At 42.1% G+C, this 17,963-nt stretch overlaps 3 protein-coding genes and 1 non-coding gene across 4 annotated transcripts; 1 reads left to right on the top strand and 3 right to left on the bottom strand.

The window, feature by feature from the left end:
* Positions 1–389: 389 nt before the first annotated feature.
* On the bottom strand, positions 390–460 carry trnag-ccc (transfer RNA glycine (anticodon CCC)). Its single transcript has one exon. It is a non-coding gene; the product is annotated as a tRNA-Gly (tRNA).
* Positions 461–820: 360 nt separating this feature from the next.
* On the top strand, positions 821–4,859 carry rchy1 (ring finger and CHY zinc finger domain containing 1). Its single transcript, XM_056375281.1, has 9 exons — positions 821–969; positions 1,451–1,570; positions 1,750–1,865; positions 2,439–2,517; positions 2,614–2,658; positions 2,763–2,821; positions 3,223–3,252; positions 3,627–3,747; positions 3,967–4,859. The coding sequence occupies exons 1-9, from the start codon at positions 835–837 to the stop codon at positions 4,177–4,179; spliced, it is 918 nt and encodes a 305-aa protein (XP_056231256.1). The 5' UTR covers positions 821–834; the 3' UTR covers positions 4,180–4,859.
* Positions 4,860–4,945: 86 nt separating this feature from the next.
* On the bottom strand, positions 4,946–5,980 carry LOC130168925 (mucin-2-like). The gene is made up of 2 exons (XM_056375282.1): positions 5,868–5,980; positions 4,946–5,776 (listed from the first exon to the last, which is right to left on the bottom strand). The coding sequence occupies exons 1-2, from the start codon at positions 5,928–5,930 to the stop codon at positions 5,087–5,089; spliced, it is 753 nt and encodes a 250-aa protein (XP_056231257.1). The 5' UTR covers positions 5,931–5,980; the 3' UTR covers positions 4,946–5,086.
* Positions 5,981–7,763: 1,783 nt separating this feature from the next.
* On the bottom strand, positions 7,764–17,130 carry lrp13 (low-density lipoprotein receptor related-protein 13). The gene is made up of 19 exons (XM_056375706.1): positions 17,032–17,130; positions 16,461–16,650; positions 16,129–16,347; positions 15,433–15,648; positions 15,096–15,325; positions 14,335–14,464; positions 13,622–13,812; positions 13,174–13,360; positions 12,276–12,488; positions 11,981–12,164; positions 11,693–11,894; positions 11,346–11,510; positions 10,809–11,009; positions 9,827–10,376; positions 9,587–9,706; positions 9,238–9,345; positions 8,867–9,100; positions 8,336–8,717; positions 7,764–8,032 (listed from the first exon to the last, which is right to left on the bottom strand). Exons 1-19 carry the CDS (start codon positions 17,128–17,130, stop codon positions 7,903–7,905), a joined length of 3,951 nt encoding a protein of 1,316 aa, XP_056231681.1. The 3' UTR covers positions 7,764–7,902.
* Between the last annotated feature and the right edge of the window lie 833 nt (positions 17,131–17,963).

Genomic DNA, 17,963 nt, shown 5'->3' with positions numbered 1-17,963 from the left:
GAAGATGGCGGAGGAGCGGCGTCAGCAGCGTCAACCTGCGCGCTGAAATGAAGCCAAAATCAAGCGCTTTTTCTCCCACACACAAAGATGTGCCTCCACATCTGTACGGCAAAAACTGCACATATAGCACGTTACCGGCAGTCTTGCATAACTGCAAAATTATATTTCCATGAAACTATTCCTCGTCATAGCTTAATTGACAAAAGTGCCAAACGTTAGAGGAAATAGAAGCTGGACACATCTGGGAAATGGTTATGATACAGTCAGTTAAAGGGTAATATACAACGTATTTGATTAGACTGTTGGCGTTATTTGCTACCATTCAATAACTCTCACTGCTACATTTGTAACATTTTAATTTACGCTGATAGTTACAGGAGCAAAATTGGTGCGCCGCCCGGGAATCGAACCCGGGTCGCAAGAATGGGAATCTTGCATGATACCACTACACCAGCGGCGCCCGTAACACTTGCGGTCAGGGCATAGATTATCAAGATATCTGCAATCTAGGACTGGAGAGTATGAATTATTAGACAAAGAGGAGAAAGCAGACGAACAGAGGAAAACATCTATTACTGCAGTGTATCAAAAGGCGATCGATCTCATTATTTGACCTAATGTTAAATACGAAATTAAATGATGGCTCTCCTTGAAGTTTGTACGGAGGTTCACCTGAAAATTATTTCATAAAATATGATAAAAAGAGGAAATGGGGCCACAGATGTTGTGCCATATCACCTTGTTTGTCACTGCAATTTTTTTTTTTTAACACTTAACCAATGAAAGCAATTTGCTCACGGGTTTGGTGGGCATCTCAAACGGAGGGGTGCAGTAATGTGGAGTCTACGCTGTCAAAAACAAAGAAGAAGAAAAGCGGGCAGCCTCCCACTGGCCGCGAAGAAGAGACACGGAGAAAACATGGCTTCTCCTGTAGGTTGTGAGCATTATGCACGCAGCTGCCTATTGAAAGTGAGTTAACTTTTTCAAATGAAATGTGTATATTTTTATAACATGCAAGATGGAGGCATAGTGGTGTTAAATATGACTAGCTGTAACTCTGCTATAACGATTGGAGCTACTCTTTTAGCTCATAGCTAACGTTAGTTAGTTACCTGAACGCTTACTTAACGCAACAACTGTATCTTTATGACACATTAGTTAGTGTCTTCATGGTTCGTATGTGTTAGCTGCATAACAAAGTCCACAATGGGGTTTGAAGTTTTGATAGTATTGGATTATCTGTTAAATTATATTATTAGTCACAATCTCAGTCATACGTGCTGGTTATTTGTAACATATATGTAGGCCTTTTTAAAAAGTCCCTGAAACTTTAATTTGGCTTTTCTATAAACTTCCAGAGTTGTAGCAGCCAGAAATAAAGAATAGTTGCGGTATCAGCTTCTAATATCTAATAAAAGTATGATTGACATTATGTTTCTATGCACTGCAGGCGCCTTGCTGTGGTAAACTGTACGTGTGTCGGCTGTGTCATGACGCAGAGGAAAACCACCAGATGGATCGCTTCAAAGTCAGGGAGGTGCAGTGCTCTGCGTGTCAGACAGTGCAGCAGGTAACAAGAAAAAAAAAAAACACCTGCAACCGATATGTTTCAACTCCACTCTCAGCTGTAGCAGTGATCTTTAATCTCACGTTCGCTTTGATCTTTATTTTATATTGTAGTCATGCACGTGGTGGTTAGTTCACATCAAGATAAATCAATGGTACAAATGTGAGATTTCACTCTTTTAGGCACAGAAGACCTGCCAGCAGTGTCATGTGCAGTTTGGGGAGTATTACTGTGACATTTGCCACTTGTTCGACAAGGATAAGAAGCAGTACCACTGTCAACCCTGTGGAATATGCAGGTAAGAAACAGTAGAGCTTAGAGAATACTTGTTATATAGCTACATAGTTACATATCTTTTTATACTTATAACCCCAGTAGAAGATACTTACTATAACAATGGATAATTGGGAAACAAAAGTAAAAATGTCTCAAGACGAAGACCCATTTAAAGAGGGATGCAGTATTTGTCTTTTTCTTTCTACACAACAATTCAAGTTAATTCAAGGACAAAATCTCAATGTTGTGATGTTTGTTTGTAACATCCTGATGTTAGATTTCAGTGTTTCTAAATCAGCTGACTCCACAATCAGTAATTTGGTATTTCACTGGGTTTTCAAATCTGCCATACTAATGCATACACTGATGTTTCAACTTGTCAGTGCAAAAAATAATGTTGCAGTATCCCTGTGTGATTCTGCCAATGACTTTTCCTGTCCCACTTTGCCACTGGCGGTTTTGTTTTTGCTTCCATGTGTTGAAGTAATCTACAAGCTCAGTGTTGGTGTGTCGTCCTCAAGCATCCGTTCACATGTTATTCATGCATGAGGTGATTGACACCTGTGTCAGTGCCACTGTGTTTTGGTCCCTACAGGATTGGGCCCAGGGAGAAGTATTTCCATTGTGAGAAGTGCAATCTGTGTTTAGCCCAGGATCTACGGGGAAACCACAAGGTGATTATTACCCTGCACCTGTTTCCAATGCACACACATCGTATTTGTCTGTAGTATCATCACTGCTTTTATTTACTATTATTTTTTACGTTTCAGTGTGTTGAAAATGTGTCAAGGCAGAACTGTCCAGTGTGTATGGAGGTAATAAAACACATAATACATTGGTTGCTATACAGAGGGATGTTGGATTTATTCAGTCCTTTGCTTTCTCTACAGTGTGATATGATTTTCCTCTGTATGTACAGGATATTCACACGTCCAGAATTGGGGCTCACGTTCTTCCATGCGGCCATCTTTTACACAAGTATGACTCCATTATTCCCTAAAGACACGTAGCTCAGGATTGTGGGATTGAATTGTGCATAATTTGTAATTACAAAGATGGAAAAATACAAGAATCTTAGATTTAGGCCTGACAGACACAAAGCAGAGTGGTTACTCTCTATACCACAGTTAAAAAAATCTAATAGTACAATGGTATTAGCAATATAAGAGAAGAAATATAATATAATTAAATATGAAGAGAAGAGAGTTGAAAGGATATTCAAATGTTGATGATGTAGACTACTAAATCAAAATATTATATTGTCAAGCCTTAAATAATCCCTAAATAAGTATAGTGGTTTATTTTCATGTAGTAATAATATTTGAAGATCTGTTATGAGATAAATGTAACAGTTAACATGTTTTTCTGATTCTCTGCAGGACCTGCTTTGATGACATGGTCAGAACAGGGTATGTCTAATAAGTCCTTTTCCCTGGGAATTGTTTAGTTGAGTAAGATATGGTATTTTCCAAAGTTAGGTATTATTAATTTGTTTGACATAAATATTTCTGAAACAGTTGAGTCCTGCATCAGTCAGTGTGTTTACGTGCAATCAAGTAACCAGGATACAGCTGGCTTTCTCCAGTAAGTTGGTTTCTTAACCATAAACTAAGGCAGAAAACTGGTTTCTGCGACTGGGCACTTTGCTGAATAAGTAAACCATGATTCCAAAATAAGGTCTGGGGTAGGTGATAAACCTGATTACCGAGTAACAGTAGCCTGGTTACTAAAGGAACTGAATAACACCTCCCACTAAATGTTATTTTTTCCGTGTTTGTTTCAGAGCATATCGCTGCCCTCTGTGTATGCACTCTGCCTGGAACATGGAGGACCACTGGGATCAGATAGACATAGAGATCGCTCAGTCACCGATGCCCACTGAATACCAGGGTGCCACTGTCAAAGTAAGACCTTAATATATACAATAAAATGTCCAAGTAATACTTTTGTTTATGTTAAATAAAGAAGTTTTGAAGTACTGATGAATCAGCCCGGTGTTTTGCATTTCATTTCAATCCACTTTCTACAATTAAATAGAAATGGGCCTTGATGACCGTTGTTAGTTATCATCCAACTGGTTATCTTTACATGTAATCCATCGCCTTTGTTTTTCCTCACTATAGATAATATGTAATGACTGCGTAGCCCACTGTGCGGTACCTTTCCACGTGCTGGGCATAAAGTGCAGCGGCTGTGGCTCCTACAACACAGCACAGGAGGGAGGACTCATCCAGCCGCCTCAGCAACAACAGTCAGAGCAGGACACTGAGAATGAGGCAGAGACTGACACAGAACCCGAACAGCAAGATCAACCTGAGTCACCCACAGCACATTAGTGTTGCAGCCAACCATTCAGTGACATTCAGCTGGACCATCTCACCAGTTGTGATTGTCTTCTGTTAAGTTCAGGAACTGTGCCAGACATCCTATTGAAATGCTCTTTGTTTGAACAAAGGTGTGTCCACTTGTCATATACATTAAACCTGCCTGCAAAGCTATATTTACCACTCCACCAGGCTTGAAAATGTTTCAGACACAACTGAAAATGAAAAACTAGCCTCAGCTATAAGTCCACGTGATTAATATCGTCTGCACACTCACTTAAAAATGGACTGAGTGAAAGGGAAGGAGTCGCAGGGCATTTGTGCAGTAAACAAACCTCAAAAAGATGCAGATGTTTCAGTCCACGTGTGGACCATCCTCAGTGCAGCATCTGCACCTCCTGTACTACAGTTTCTGCATGTGAGTCAAAGATTAAACTGTATTTTTCTACATCTGACTTAATTCCTGAGTGTGGATCTAATTTTCCATCACCTCTTTGATCAGAAATTTATTCTAATTTCAACTGCAACACATGCAGCAATCGGATGTCTCCCTCTCATAACAGACATGTCCTACTGTAATTTTTGGTATGACTGCTGTGACAAATGATCCTTTGTTATTTGCAGATGTGAAGTGTGGTTATGTTTACAATGACAGTAATACAAACTCCCAATAAAAAAATAACATAACTTTACTTAACAGTATTGTAGTGTGTTTTCTTCAGAACCACTCATTAAATTAGAGATAAGAGCATTTAATCACATGGTGTTGTAGCTAATAAACATCAATACATTTCAGTTGTATTTATATAGCAGAGACTATTACAAAGTATCAAGACAACGCTACATATATCTAGAACAAACATGGGCCAAGCCAGTAACCTGAAGTGGAACTGAAACTGAAATCGATCAGTTTCTTGGATCACTTGCTGTCTCCTCTGGGTGGATCCGGCTCAGGGGTCATGAACTGTAAAATGAAAGAACCAGGACTAGCAGTCAGGGAGGTGACGATTGGGATTGGCAGGGGAGGGGTTCCGGAGAATGGTGGAAGTGTTGGTTTGATAATGTGTGGAGGAAAGGGTGGAGTGGCACCCCGGGGGAATCCTTGGTACGTAGTGGAGGTGGTGGTGGTGGTGATGACTTGTGGTTGAGCTGTTCCACCAACACTTATGATTATATCAGTTTCTGTTTTCCCTGGGTGTAGTGAGACCGCTGTTTCTGGTAAAACATGCACAGTGTCAGTGTTCATTGAGTTCTGTGCAGGATCAGTACCAGGCATATCTTGAGAAATGTCCATGCCAAGAGCAGTTTGCGAAGGATCTTCTGGCATGAGCTGTAAAGCATCAATGTCAGTGGAGGTTTGAGGGTCCTCAGGGTCTGGCAGAGCTGAAGTGTTGAGCGTGGCTGGAAAAAGCCCCGAGTCTGCAGAGGGAAGTAGGGCTGCAGTGTTCAGGGGGTCGGTCTGCTCTTTAGCATTAGGCCTGTCTGTCTCTGTAAACGCTGGCTGCAGGGGGTCTTGTGAATCCCGAATGTGAGTGTCAGTCTCTTCTGATGAACCGGAGTCTCTGGACTCTGATGACTTGGATGAATCCTCATCTTCACTTAGACAGACCTGTTTTTATAATAAGGAAGGTGACATGAAAGTCCTCTTACATTGCTTTGCATTGGTATAGATGTAATAACAGAATAAAAGAGCTACTTACTGGTTTAGACATGGCTGCAGTCACCATGACGACAACGCAAAGTGTAGTCCATAGAAATGCCATTACTGTGTTTCCTGTATTTACTGAAACAAATAAACCATATGCACTATACTGGTTCAGTAATGTGACCAAGTACATTTACTCAGGCACTGCACTTGAGAACAGATTTGAGGTGCTTGTATGTCACTTCAGTATTTTTAATTTATACTATTATATACTTCTCCTCCACTACATTTCCTCTTTTAGATATCACACTTTTTACCCGACTGACAGTCATTTTGCTATCAGCTTCTAAAAACTTCCCTCATCAAGACATTTTAGTCAGCAACTAGTTCCTTAAAATTCTGTTTTCTTTCTTTCTTAGAAAGTGAAAGATATCTGCAGGCAGTGTAGCAGGGATATTTCGACCTATCTTCAATGCAAATTAACTTCTAAAATCAACTTTTTCTATTCTATTTTCTATTTCTATCACAGCCTGCTGATGTTTCACGATACAGAGACTCATTTCCACAACATTTTTAACAAGTTGATTTGCATTAAAACAGGTGAAATGTTTCTAACTATACTTGGCAAAACTATAAAGTTTTTAGGACTCTATTATGGTTACAAATGTCTATGAGATTTTCCATATTACCTATCCAATACTTTAGTTAAATCAGCTCCACCTCGAGCAGCTACAGCTAAAATGCTGCTCACACGTGAATTCATCATTTTAAATATCTGTATCCATAACACTATTCTGCACAAAGAGAACATTTTAACAACTTTTTTTTCATTTAACTTTTTGAATGTGTAATGGAGATGTTTTAAGTAGGGATTAAAATTCCAGCATTCAGAAAAACATATACTGAAACTTTGGCATAAAAATTTGCTACATAAACAATATATGAATATCAATTGTATATTAGATAGTAGAGAATGTAAACTATTATTTTTGAATAATATAGCTTTCCCGCATTCCTACCTGGATAAGTTGAGTGTCCCCTTATCCCTGCACACCATAGGGATACAGCAGACTAATGCTGAAATGTACCAACTCTACCATAAGCTAATTTCTGCTTAGCCTTGCATTTATAGGACTGTTGATGTGTGGGTACAATAAAGCAGTGATTCATCATCTGTTTGTGTCTTTAGCATTCTTCATTCCAGTTCCGACTCATGAACAATCAAATCTAAATCACTAAATCACACCCCCAGACTGAGTGAAATTAGAGAGTGCTAAAAACTGAGGATAATGAGAATGAGTAGCTGCACCAGAAGTGCCTATCCACAGCCAGAGTAAACATGTGTTTTGTGGTTTTGGAGTAAACAATGGGAAGAATCCATTTTAGACTTTAAATACATATCACTGTCTCATCATACATAATCTCACAGATCAAAGAAAGTTGCCATATTTGGAAATAAATTTAGTTCGTATGGTTCAGGGATGAGACATTTTGGAAACTGGGACATGCACTTGACTCTTGTTTAGTGATAATGAAAATTGTTAGTTGCTGCCTTCATCTTTTGTGACACATAATATGCGACTTCTTGAGGACATCTAGAGGTCGCACAAGGAAAGATTAGCAAGTGTGTTTTGGATCAAGAACCTCCGTCTCCCCAGTTACATTAGACGGCATGTGGCATTTTGTGCAGTTATGGTCTGTCCTCCTGGATCAGAGTACATCCTGCACCACATCTTTATTGTCCTTTGTTATACTCAGTGCTGAATCTCTTCCAGGTGGTTTACAAAGGAGAGACCAACGCGCGATCATTGACCTCCGATGTTGTCAGTTATGTCATTGCCATAACTCAGGCAATTATCTGCTGCAGTCCGTGTAAAAGAAAGTCTAAATTGGGGGTATAACAGACAATTAAGAAATAAACAATTCTGAAATAACTTTACAGGAAACGGAGGAAAATGCAAACTGTTTATTTAAAAACATTGCTTGCCCATATGTCAGCCTCAGTCCACGGACGAAACCGCTTCCTGCAGAGAAAGAAGGTAAAGTCACACTCATCCCATAAGCACAGTAAGACAAATGGGACTGATAGTTTATGGAGTTCTTGGGTGGTCCACCTCTGGCTTTTCTGTATCTACTGGGGCAGTTGTGGGCGGGGCGGTCTCAGCTTTCTTCTCCAGGTCTGTCATACTTGTATCCTTCATAGCAGCTGGGCTAGCTCTCCTACAGGAAGGAAAGACAAATTTAGTCATGTGCTACCTCTATAGATTCAACTGTTGCTACAAGTGACCAAACACTCTCCCCATAGACATCAAATGTAGCAAATACACTGAATTGGTTGTTGGCCTCCATCTTGACATTTAATCAGCTGATGACATTAGCATCTAGCTCAAAGCGTGGTTGTGCCTTATAGAGCTCATAGTTTTATATTTAATTTTAAAAAGTTTAAGTCTTATAAAAAGGAAACTGTCCAGCTTTGTGTCTGAGACACAACGGTTTCTAAATAATTAGTATAAACTGAAAAACCTCATGTTGGCATTCTTCTTCCTCTTGACCACCACTGCCAGCACAAAAATGACCAGCACTACTGCACCGAGCGCCACGGCACCATAGACCATGGGACGCTGCATGGTCTGCAGGAGATGGTCCGAACAGGAATCGCCGCTGTAGCCCTGTGAACACACACATACAGTGTCCCCACTGTTGTCCACACAGCGTCCATTGCCACTGCAGTGTCTCTGGCTGCACTGCTGGGCCTCCAGGTTCATGAGCAGGCTGCTGACATTCAGGGTTGTGTTCAGGTCGTTGGTTTCAGACAGAGGAGGGAGAGGGGGAGGAGGAGGAGATGAGCTGCGAGGCTGGGTGGGAGCAAGGACCTTTATTCCTGACCACTGCTTCAGACTGACACCTAGAAGACGACAGTAGTTTCAGCCAAAACTCCATGCCGGTTCAGTCATTTTAGTTCAAGGTGTAGCTGACTTCCATTTACCTATATTGTGATATCCTCTAGTTCTTATTACCCTTTAAAAAAGGAGGTATAAATATATAAATACTCACAGTTCTCATCCGAGTGGTCGGAGCAGTCTACACGCCCGTTACAGAACTTCTCAACAGGCTGGCATGAGACTTGATCCAGACATGGCCTTGTGCCGGCTGGGCAGCCCTGCTCTGGGCTGCAGTGGGTGGCATTCACAAGGACGTGATCATGGCCACACTTGCATGTCCGACCTCCTGGGGTGGCGAGGCACAAGTGCTGACAGTTGCCGTTGTTTTCTGTGCACTGGTTAGAACCTGGTGAAACAAGCAGACTGTCAATCGGCTGGGGTTTGTGATGTTTTTGGCATTTACAACCATAAAAATGGGTGACTCCCAGCTATATCAACACCAGCTTTATGACCCAGGCATCATGAGGTCTGGTTCTTTCATACCAGTCTGACTTGACTTGCTAAATGCCTTCAAGCTGACCACTTCTGTGCCAACTTCAAACCACAACTTGTTCTGCTGCTGCTCATCTCTGTACCAGAGCCTGGTTTTGTCTGAGGGAAAAGCCAACACAAAGAAATGTAGCACCATGAAAAATACAGAAAAGACCACAAGATGTTACAGGTTCAGTAGCACTCATAGCTTGACCTTTCAATGATGTGTTGCATTTCAAACTCGCATGTTATGAAATGGAGGCAACGTCTTGAATAGCTTGTTGAACAGCACCACCTGCAAGTTGGTGCCTCTAATATGGCATTAGGTGTATTAAATTAAGCAGATACTATGAGACATTACCATTAACAGTCATCCAAAGCAGCGTATCGTCACTCAGAGCCACAGCAGCCAGGCCATCACCGGCCTTCAACTCTCTGTATCCAGATCCATCAAGCTGGACAAAGCCAATGATCCCTAAACCTGAGACAGAAACCATGATGTTACTGCTTTTCTAAACAAATTACAGCTTTGTTCCAAAGTACTTTCAGTCCATGAAAAACACTTAAATCTTTCCACAACTATACCCAAACTCATTCTTACCAGAGTCAGCCCAGTAGATCGTGTCCCCGGTACTGGAGAAAACCAGAGATGTGGGCTGGACAGCATCCTTCCACATCACCCTCCGCTCAGCACCGTCCATGTTAGCACACTCTACAGTAGCCACAGTGCCTATATCCTGCTGAGCCAAGTTGGTGAAACAAACTCTCCCACTGGGAGGGTGGAGGGCGATGGACTCCACTCTACCAATCCCTTCCTTTATGAGAACAGCAGTGTAGGCACCCGTGATGGAGGTCACCTGCAGGCGGCGCTGTTTGTTGCTGCTCCAGTAGACGCTAAGTGTCACCCAGTCCAGGGCCATGGCACTGATGGCGTCATCCAGGAGTTTGAGAAGCTGACCTTGGGAGGTCAAGTCTGAGTCCTTTAGCTTGAAGGAGCTGAGTGAAGTTGTGCCATCATCTGTCAAGAATAAGGTGTGGTCACATAGGTTGTAGTCCATGATGGCAGCTTCATTGACGCTGGGCACCTGCAGGGCCAGGTGTTCAGGCCAGCCCTTCAGCTCTGCTGCTGTGTGTCGAGACTGCAGGTAGATCTACGGACATCACTGGGATTAAATATACATTCGCACACAGATGTCTAATTGTAAGTTATGCAGAGGCAAAGGCCCCGATGGCCCCCTATAAACCTCACAATGACACTGTACAGTGCACTGCTGTTGCCTCAAACTCCATCTTCATGGGAAACTTAGTGATGTATGCTGTAGCCAGCATCTACCCATTGACTGCATGTGAGGCATTCAGGGAACATCTGTAAACTGTAGCATCTGCCAATAGTCTGCAGGCACATAACCCTCCTTTAAACCAGGGATCTGTTCATAATTTGTTTTTGTACAGATTATAAAAATGACTACTTTTAAACAGTGAGTTTTAGATTGTTGGACACACACACACTTCCTATGATGCCCAATGATTCCTTTAAAATATATCCTGCCAAACAGATTAGACCTGGTGTAAATCTGCACAACCTGTGTGACAGTGGAAGGAGACAGTATCAGCAGGAATGCTGAGTTGACCAGGCTGGAGCAGGTCAGACCATCCTCAGCCAGTGAGAGACCAGAGGGACACTTGCACACAGCTTTGGGTCCCGGTGCCAACACACACATGTGGGAACAGTCCATCTTCTCACAGGGGCTCTGGTTGCCCATCTGGAGCAATGAGTGGATAATCTACAAAACAACAGGGAACACAGAAGTCTAAAATTCTGCTTTTTTCTACTTTGTACTTTACAATTCATGCTGAAACATTACATCTAGTACTTAGTACACTAAATTCCACAGCTGCAATTTTTGCACAAGCAATCCCAGGATTTTTCCTCAATTTCCCAAAACCGTGCCAAGATCTTGTTGAAGTGGAAGGCTTCAAACACACAGTACAACGTCATACTGTGCATGCACAATTTAGCGAGCCGCTGTGAGCACTTCACACATGAAGGTGATCCAAATTTAGTTACAGTGTCCATTATACATTTGCACCCAATTCTAAATTCCAACCCGTTTACTCACCTTCACAGCAAAAGGTTGTCTGGGCCTTTTCAGGAGAACTTGACGGTTTTTGCCAGAGATTTTATGAGCAGCCTGCACCACTCGCTTCTTGGCATCAGTCCAGTAGAGCATGTTATTGAACACTGCCAGCGAGAACGGGTTGGTGGTCTCTTTCATCTGGAGGATCTGAGAGGGAGATTTGTGCAGCGTACATTTTTATTTAGGCATCTGACTTGCTGTTACTTTGGAAAGGGTTGTGCAGCAAAATTTGGGACAGATGCATCTAAAAATTGCATAGAAAAAAAAAAAAAAAAAATTTCAAAGCTCAAAAACAAAAAGGCAACACCCCCTTCTCAAAAAGGATTTACCTGAATATCATCTCCATCCAGTGTCACAGATCCAATTGCGCCGAGTCTTTCATCTGTCCAGTAGACTCTGTCAGAGATTGTGTCCACAGTCACACCACCAGGCCAGCCCAGACTGGAGTTCACCACCGCCCTCCTCTCTGACCCATCCATCCCAGCCCGCTCAATCTTCACTACATTACCAATCTCTGTCCAGAACATCAGCCTAGTAGAAAAAAATAAAAATAAAAAAAAGACTATTAATCCTGGTCTTAAAAAAGGTTCTTACAAATAAAATTAATTCATACCAACCCCTTTTGCGGAAGCAGGGCCAGAGAGCGGGGCTGATCCAGGTCCTCATCCAGGATGACGCTGTGGTCCAGTGACTCCAGAGTGCCTGTGGCCAGCCTGATGGCAACAATCTGACTGTTCACCCCATCAATCCAGTACAGGTTCCTGCCGAGCCAGTCTACAGCTACAGAATCAGCCCGGATTCCTGTGGCAACAAACGGTGTCTTGAGGTGTTTTTGTGTATAACAGTGAATATTTATTCCTCTGACCTCCTCCGACAATACTCCAACCACATTCGATGTGTTCGTGCACCAACCTTTAATCAGAGTTCCCGTGGTCTTCTGGTCCAGCGAGGACCACCTGATGTTCTCACTGTCCAGACTGACCCAGTAGACTCTCTGCTCCCTCCAGTCGTAGTCCACAGACAGGATGGCCTTCTTGGCAGAGGAGGACAGCACATCCACACTGCCACTGCGCAGTCCAACCAAGAAGAGGTCTGTCTGTACCGATGACAACAGGAGGGGTTCACCTGAGGGATGAAACAAGATTATGTAATTGGTTCCAGTCGGTGTGACCTCTTAGTTATGACAGTTCGTTAAAATGAATGAAATAAGGATCATCTGAGTAGATGCATTTGCTGATGAGGACAAAAGCTTTTTACAAACTTGAAAACATTAAAATGGAATGTTTGATATTTTTGGAAATGTACTCATTTGCTTTCTTGTCAAGAGAGAAGATCAATACCACTCATGTCTGTCTGCTAAATATAAAGCTACAAAGCTTAACTTAAAGACTGGAAAAAGGTGGAAACAGCTAACCTGGCTCAGTCAAAGAGGTACACAGGTCTCAAGTCACTGCACCTAGTCAAAGAAGTAGTCTGGCATATAAATTGCTACTTGACAATTTCACCTTTTTTTACTTTCTGTGGAACAAACAAAATATAACTCGTGAGTTTTAGAGGTGCTGGTAAGTGAAGTCTCACCTTCAGACTGAGCCAAGCTAGCCGTTTCCCTCTGCTTCCAGTCTTTATGCTAAGCTAAGCTAACTGTCTCCAGCTTCATATTTAACAGATGAATGTGAGTGGTATCAATCTTCACATCCAACTCTCAGCAAGAAAGTGAGCTGTGTCAAACTATTACTTTAAGTTGTTTTATTTTGCTTCTATGCCGCTTCCCCTCCAGTCACTGCTCTGTAGCTCACCGAGAGGACTTTACCTGTGATCTTACAGTTGTGTCCACCTGCCTCCATGATGTAGCCTGGGTGACAGTCACATCGATAGGAGCCAGGGGTGTTGATGCACAGCTGACTGCACACAGCTGGGCTCTGACCGTCACACTCATCAATATCAGCACAGGTCAGGCCGTCCTCCATGAGGCTGAACCCTGCTGTACAGTGACAGCGCTACACAGCAAGAACCCAGTATTAGAGGAGCTACAACACAATCGTTTAAACAAGGCTTGTTTATGCAGAGTCTTCATTTCACTGATACATTCACAGTTCAGTTTCTGCTGCATTTATCCATCTTTATTTTCCCATTTTAAGCCACTGAGTTGCAGGACAGACTGTGTGTGTGTGTGTGTGTGTGTGTGTGTGTGTGTGTGTGTGTGTGTGTGTGAGTGATTTTAATTAGTGAAGTCAAAGTTGGAGATACAGAGTCCTCACCGTTCCCTGTGGCGTGCTGTAGCAGCTCTGGGAGCAGCGGCTGTTATCTGCCTCTGCACAGTTTATCTGGCAGCTGCCTCCCTCGTCTGAGCCGTCTGCACAGTTGGTGATGTTGTTACACACCAGGACTGGATCCAGACACTCCTGACTGCCACACTGGAACTGGTGGGGGAGGCATGCCACCACCTCACCTGGAACACACACACACACACATTACAGGTATTCAGCCACAATTGATGATGAATGATAAAGGAAATCCATTATTGAAAGTTAACATTTTATCAGCTCTCACACCCTTAAACTGTCTTTCTCCAGTAAATCAGCTCCCCCTCATTTTCACAACTAGCTGAGTACATTATTTTGCTGAAAGCTCAGACATCCTGATGAACTTCAACAAGTGATGTTTAATTTATTTTGAAATTAAAATGAATCCTGTTCTCAGCCATCTTTAGAGGGGGGAGAAAAAAAAAACCCTAGTGTAAGTGTCTCGATGATGTACCTCGTTTTTGTCAATTTTTTACTTCAATCAATAGTACAAAGACTCAGGCAGGAACATGGGTATAAAAGGTGGGTGAGATTACATGAAATGAAATTATTCCAACCATAGTTGTTGCAGTTACTAGGCTAAGATAATGATCTCACTTAAAAATCAAGTTTCTATTCGGTAAAACAACTCCACCTCTTCCTGTGATTTACATCGTATACCTACTCACATTCAGTCTCATCACTGCCATCGTTACAGTCCTTCACACCGTCACACCTCCAGGCTGAAGGGATACACTTGGTCTTGGATTTACACGACCACTGGAACTCGCCGCAGGTCAGTGGAGCCACAGGACAATCCTACAGAGGAACCCGTGGATTGTTCTACAGTCATCTCTAATGATATTTCACTGTTTGATTTGAAAATTGACACAACAGGGTCTCCTGGTGAATGTTTAGGCCACTGGGAGTACCTGGCTTCAAAGCCCTACATCAAGCACCTGCCTCACGACAGCCATACAGCTGTGTCCCAAATCTGCACTACTAATGAATTCTGAGCAGGTTTTCACAGTGATTACACATTATGAAATGGAGGAGCTGCTCCAAGCTGTAAAAATAATAATAAAATTGTGAATGGAAGTGAAACAGCCTCAGGAAGACCTCAGAAAACATGCATATGAAATGTATAAAAGCATGATTATTTCCAGCATACTAAGGAAAAACAATATAGTATAAAAATAAAGCATATATTGTATACAGTTAGGTACTGCAGTATGGGACACATTGTACGTACTGTGTTGTTCTGACCTCGACCTTTGACCACATGGCAGAGGGGTATGAGAAAAAGAGTTCAAAAGAACATAACGCACAGTATACTATTGTCATTATGTTTGCTCAAAAAGCCGTTTAGATTTGTTCGATTTTCTCCAAGATACTTTAGGTACTCCACTGTTTCACTTACTTACAACTTGATGTTGCCTTGAACACGCACCTTCTCATCAGTGCCATCTTTGCAGTCCTGATCTCCGTCACAGATCCACTCCTGCACCAGACACTCCTTGCTCTGGAGGCAGCGGTGCTTGGTGGTGCAGACCGGTGGTTTGGTGCAGCTCTCCTCATCCGAATGGTCCCAACAGTCTGGGTGACCATCACAACGCATTGTGGCTGACACACACTGGCCACTGGTGCATTTAAACTCAGTGGCACTGCAGTCCTCATCAGCTGCAGGGTGGAGGGGACAAAGATACCCAAACACAGATGTCCTGTAAAACTAAAGCTGATTAATCCAGTTAGTTAATATTAATTTTACTAGTTCACCAACATCCTACCACAGTTGGCCTCATCACTGCCGTCCCAACAGTCCATCTCTCCGTCACAGAGGAAGCTGTTAGGAATGCAGCGGCTCTTGTCATCACATTGGTGAGCACAGTTCTCCATGTGCTTGGCACATCCCAGTTCATCTGAGCGGTCCTGACACTGAGCGACACCATCGCACACCTGGCTCTGCTCAATGCACTTTTTTCCATGAGCACACTGGAACTGGTCTGTAAAGCACACATGGACTAATCAGGGAGCTGGCAGGTTGTAGTTGAGCTTCAAGCTGTGTGGCGTGTTCCCAGCTTCAGTGGATTTAACCTGTGAACATACCTGACATCTCCCAGCTCTTCCTGTTGACACTATATTGATCCTATTGTTAAACAGGATTCTAATTATGCATGATTTGTGCAATAATTTTTTGTAGTGACAATACAATCCAACATCACTTCAGATCCATATGATTTGACTACATTCAGGTCAACAGTTACAATTACTAATGGTCCATAATGTGAAACCAAATAGCTGGCTGTCTCTGTACCAACTTCACTGAAGCATTATCCTGTATATATTTTATGTTCTTGGAAGAAAGGTCTTTGATTCTGATGTACTAAAATGTAATATGATAATGCTACTCACTAGGGGGCAGTAAAGTCATTCTTAACCCACATACAGGGGCTCAAACCTACACAGACCAACCACCAGATTACCTGCTTCACATGCTGATGAGCATTCCTCCTCATCCGAGCCATCTCTGCAGTCTGCTTCCCCATCACAGACATGGTTGTAGAGGATACACTCTACATTGTTCATGCAGGGTATGGCACCCAAAGGACACTTGATGATGGTGGATGGGCCATCAGATACAGCAGGATCAGGGGTTGTGCTGGTCCTTTCTTCCTTTTCATACCCACTGTCCTCTTGGTCTTCTGATTTAGATGAACAAAAGATTGTGACTCAAGGTTGTATCCTGTGCGAGTCCTAAATATAGATGTGATCATCTCCAGAAAGAGATCTGTATTCTCAAATGATTTCAACCTACCACAGTTTGCCTCGTCGGTGCCATCTAGACAGTCCCTCTCTCCGTCACAGAGGAAGCTTGCAGGCAAGCAGCGACTCTTGCTGTCACAGTGGTGAACACAGCCCTCTGTTTGCTTCATACAGTGCAGTTCATCAGAACGGTCCTGACACTGAGGGACACCATCGCAAACCTGGTCCTTGTCTATACACTTCTTCCCATGAGCACACTGGAATTGATCTGTTTAGATTCAAGCATTTGCCATTTTAAGATAAGTAATGGCTTTGGCCTGAAAAAAATGTTTATTATAGGCCCTTTGTGGTTGCATTTAAATCTCTGGTATGCCTGATTGGATGCCAAATAAAATACTTACAGTAACTTAACGACACAATATGATGATGCACTTTGTTGCCATTTTAGTAGGTACGCCTATCTTAAAGTAATGCAATCTTATACAACAGTTCCACATTAAATCCTGACTTCTAAACTCTTATGTGGAAAACACTGTCCATCTGGATAGGTCAAAACAAACCTCAAAGTATTGGCAAGTAGTACTTGACTTCATCATGTATTTTCTGTGGATTCAGTCATATACCTCCATTGCATCCAGACGCACAGTCCTCTTCATCTGAACCATCCCTGCAGTCAGGCTCTCCATCACATACATGGCTGTAGAGGATACACTCAGAGCCATCTTTGCACCGTTTAGAGCCAAGGCCACAATTCAAAGGACTGCTTCCAGCTGAAACAACTATTTAAATCAAGTGAAAAGAAAAAAAGGACAAAATGTATTAGTAAAAAATAAAATTAAAGAAAACAAACAAAATAGTAAAGAAAACAGGTGATAATACATCCTTCATTGTCTTTCTGAACTGACAAACAACATTTTGAATAAGTTATGATGTATCTATAATCAGGCTTTTTTTTTGTAGAGGATGTAAAAACTATTTTGGTTCACCTGGCTCAGCTTGCAAGAACTCTGACAACTGCAATAAGACAAAAAGAAACAACCATCCACCCATCGCCACAGACTAAATAAAACAGAACAAATGCTGCCAAGGCCGACAGTGTTGCATTTTATAATGGTACCAGGTGAGGCCAATACAACCTGATTGAACACCTGAGTGAGGGGAGGAGCCATTGCTTCTTTCCATATATATATTAACCTGAGCAGCTGTAGGCCTAGTTGTTTTTATGTCATACATAAATGCAGGTAAATTTATGAAAACTCCTACTGGATTTCCTGAAATATGAATAAAATGATATAGTTAATTGATTGACTGTTTGTTTTTTGTTTTGTTATTGTTTGTTTTGTTTTTTTCTGCTAATCTACTATGCAAAAAAATCCAAATAGTGAGTTAATGTCCTGTAAAAATGCAGAGCAAAATTGCCTTTACCTCCAAACCTCTCCGAATGACAGATATAAAGCCATGCTGTCAAATAAACAATAAGGCTTGTCAAGGACATGCGCCAGTATTCAGAGGTCCTTTCATAATCCTCCAATCAGATTTTGAATAGGCGGGATTA

Source organism: Seriola aureovittata, chromosome 5, assembly GCF_021018895.1.
Source record: "Seriola aureovittata isolate HTS-2021-v1 ecotype China chromosome 5, ASM2101889v1, whole genome shotgun sequence".
In the NCBI taxonomy this organism is placed as follows: Eukaryota; Metazoa; Chordata; class Actinopteri; order Carangiformes; family Carangidae; genus Seriola; species Seriola aureovittata.
Note: the sequence above shows the minus strand (reverse complement) of the source record. Positions and strands in the feature narration are given on the sequence as shown.